The sequence below is a fragment of the Solanum tuberosum genome, unplaced genomic scaffold, assembly GCF_000226075.1.
Source record: "Solanum tuberosum cultivar DM 1-3 516 R44 unplaced genomic scaffold, SolTub_3.0 scf00158, whole genome shotgun sequence".
Classification (NCBI taxonomy): Eukaryota; Viridiplantae; Streptophyta; class Magnoliopsida; order Solanales; family Solanaceae; genus Solanum; species Solanum tuberosum.
In genome coordinates, this window is record NW_006239083.1 from 557,776 (window position 1) to 561,318 (window position 3,543).

Sequence of the window (3,543 nt, forward strand, 5' to 3'; positions counted from 1 at the left end):
CAAGTGAGCTTAGTAGGTGAGTAAGGCAAATATGTAGGCTCACTAATTCCAGCATGATCACCTCTAAATGATATAACTTTATTTTTAGTTGCTCTTTGTTGATTCATCCTCATCTTCAGTTTTGTGCGATTTTCATATATGACTGGAGGCCTTATATATGGATTACTTTCAGGTTCTATAGTAGGACCAAATGGTTCATACTGTTGTTGTGACAATTCAGGTGTGGGCATGATATGGTATTCTTCATCTTGTGTTGGTCTATGGGCTGACCTATTAACATCATAAACTATGAAGCTTCTTGTTCTTCTTCAGATTCTTCCTCAGTTCTGCCCTTTTTTTTCTTCAATGTTGCCTCTTGTTCTTCTTCAACAAACTGAAAATACAATGTTTATGTGCTAAAATTTAGGGGTACAGTCAACTATATAATACTAATAACAGAGAGATATGTAAATGAGTAATGTTCTTACATTGCATGTCCTTGCATTGTGAGTTGATTCACCACATTTACTACATGTCATTTTAGTTCTTTTTCTTGAGTGAGCCCACTCTCCTGTTCTTTTAATTGTTGCATCTTTTTTCCTACTTCTTTTGAGCTTTGGTCTACCCACTGTTTTCACAAAATCAGGTGGGTCCATCCCATGTTCTGGCAATACATTCCAAAATTGTTCACCTCTTACAAGCATCAACTTTGCCTTATATGTCATCAAGTAAGCTTCCTTACTGTACAATAAATTAATTTCATTCTTTGGTTCTATCTCCTGGTACAACATAGCTTTGATGGCATGAGGAAATGAAATGCCAGACAAATGCCATGACCTACATGTGCATTTTTTCTCCATTAAGTTCTCTGTGTGCCTATCTTCACCCTCAGACTACTTCATATCCAAGATCACCATTGAAATCAACATTACATAACTGGGATATCTTTATATATGCTTTGAACAATTTCATGCACTTAGGACTGTGATTAGTAGTCCATTTGGTTGCATTCTCTTTCTTCTTTCTTAATCTGTTCATTATCTTAATTCTTATATCTTCAAGCATTTTCAAGATTGGCTTACCTCTTGCTTTCAGAATCCAAGAGTTGAAGGACTCTGTGAAATTGTTATCCATCATTTGATTTTTGCATATAGTATCCAAATATGCCCTGCACCATGTCTGTGGTGGATACCTAAGCAAATCCTTGACAACACTTTTTGACAATGCACCAAGTGTAATCAACTGATCCTTGAAATCTTCCTCATAAGTACTCCAAGCAGCCCACCAAAACAGTTTCTTCATTTCTGACCTAAATCTCTTCATCCACTTGGCCTCAATTTTCCTAACACATTACCTATAATCAATAAACATGAATAGTTAGTTATATATTCAAGAGACAAAATAATTAAAGCAACTTAAAGTACTTGTGCTGAGACAAATGAAGGACATTTTTTATTGTTTCTATCAGTCCCTGCACATGTCAAATAAGTAAATATACAGTTACCAATTGTTATAAAAAAGATAAAATTATTCAAAGATTATTTATTTACCTTCTGTATATCAGACATAAAGGTGACAGTTACACCATCTTTCAGATTCAATGAATTGTTCAGAAGTTGTAGAAACCATATCCATATCCTAGTTGTCTCATTATCAACTATAGCCCATGCTAATGGATAGAAGCAATTCTGAGAATCTTGTTCCATAGCCACCAAAAGTTGTCCCTTGCATTGACCCTTCAAGAAGGTCCCATCTAGTCCAATAAAGGGTCTCAATCCTTCTTTCCGTCCCAACTTCAGAGCATTGAGGCAGATGTACATCCTAAGAACTTTCTTTTACCTTGTTCCAATCCATCATTTGAGAAATTAATCACAATATCACTATCAAAATTGCGTAGCCTAAGCTTATTTGCATAAGCCTCAATTCTGTTGAAATCATCTAAGAAAATTCCCTGCAATTTTTGAAGAGCCACCCTCTTGGATCCTTTCAACTTAGAGGTACTAGCATTCAAATTAAACTGATCATTCAAGTCTTTTCTCATATCCTTAAGCTTGTACTGAGGATTATTCTGCAGTTTACTCTTTAAATATTGTGCTAAAATACTTATGCAGGCTCTAGGATTTATAAATGCATTCTCACAATTGTGATTTGTTTTCAGTGTTTTAACCATAAAACCTGGACCTTACCATCTTGTGAAATAAAAAAGACAAATGGACAACCAATCATGCATTTATACCTTAGTTTAGTTCTGTCACTTTTTTCCACTATTATAGGCTTGGAATTTACAAGAGAATACAAATTCACAATTTTTCTTGCCTCATTCAAGTCCTTGAAAGTCATGGAGGAATGAAGTTCTTTGTAGTGACTGAGATCAACATTTACTTCTTTAGATTTCTGCATCTTAATAAGCTCTAACTCATCAATGTTATATTCATCATCACTAGACTGGTCATTATCACTACAATCACTTTTTGTTTCAGCATCAGTTTCATATTCACACTCTACCAAGTATGTTTCACTATGGTGAATAATATTTGGTGCAGAAATAATTTCTTTAAAATCATCCACATCAAAGAAATGAACCACCTTAAATTGTTCATTTAATAGGCATTGCAGTGTCCTACTTCCTTCAGATCCTTCAACCAAGTAAATTTTTTCCGGAAGGCCCTTTCACTAGTATTTGCTTTTTACAAGCACAAATTCTAAGTTTTTTGTGTACTGTTTCACTATCTTATCATAATCTAAGATATCTACACCAGTGTCTCTCCTAGTAGTAATATACTTTTTGTCATATGTAGTGATTTTGTAATCCATTTACCCCCATAATGCAACATAAGGTCAACCAAAAGATCTTTCATATTGAACTGAGAAAAAAAAAAGCAGACAGAATGAGCCTCAGACATAGTGACTTTATGAGCAGAAATGAATAAGATACACTTTAGTAACTACATAAATGAATAAGAAACACAAACACACAGAAGCTAAATAAATAAGTCATTACACTTTAGAAATCTGTACTAAAAGAAAGAGAAAACAAACTGTGGCCACAAGTTTACTACAACATAAAGAATAGAGTGAAAAAAACTCAACAAACATAAATGAATAAGATATACAAACACACATGACCTAAATAAATAAGTCATTACTCCTTACTACTATAAAACACGGAGGAGCTACATGTTTAATACAACATAAATAAATAAGAAACACAAACACACACGAGCTAAATAAATAAGTCATTACTCTTTAATGCTATAAAACATAGGAGCTACATGATTATTACAACATAAGTGAATAAGAAACACAAACACACAGGGGCATTGGGACCCCACACATCAAGTCTTTACAGGGGTCATATATTTTACAACATAAACAATAGTGGGAAAATATATGACCAAACAGGCCTTAAACTTTAGGAATCTATATTGAAAGAAAGAAAAAAGATAACATGCAGGGGGGGGACATGTTTAATACAACATAAACAATAAATATAAAACTCTTAACAAAAAGGCCATAATAAATAATGAAAAAGGGCATTTTGGACCAAGTCCTTACTGTTACGCA

The 3,543-nt window shown here is 33.7% G+C and overlaps 1 protein-coding gene across 1 annotated transcript; it reads right to left on the minus strand.

Annotated features, from left to right (window-relative positions):
- Positions 1–286: 286 nt before the first annotated feature.
- On the minus strand, positions 287–839 carry LOC107061688 (uncharacterized). The gene is made up of 2 exons (XM_015311396.1): positions 468–839; positions 287–373 (listed from the first exon to the last, which is right to left on the minus strand). Exons 1-2 carry the CDS (start codon positions 837–839, stop codon positions 287–289), a joined length of 459 nt encoding a protein of 152 aa, XP_015166882.1.
- Between the last annotated feature and the right edge of the window lie 2,704 nt (positions 840–3,543).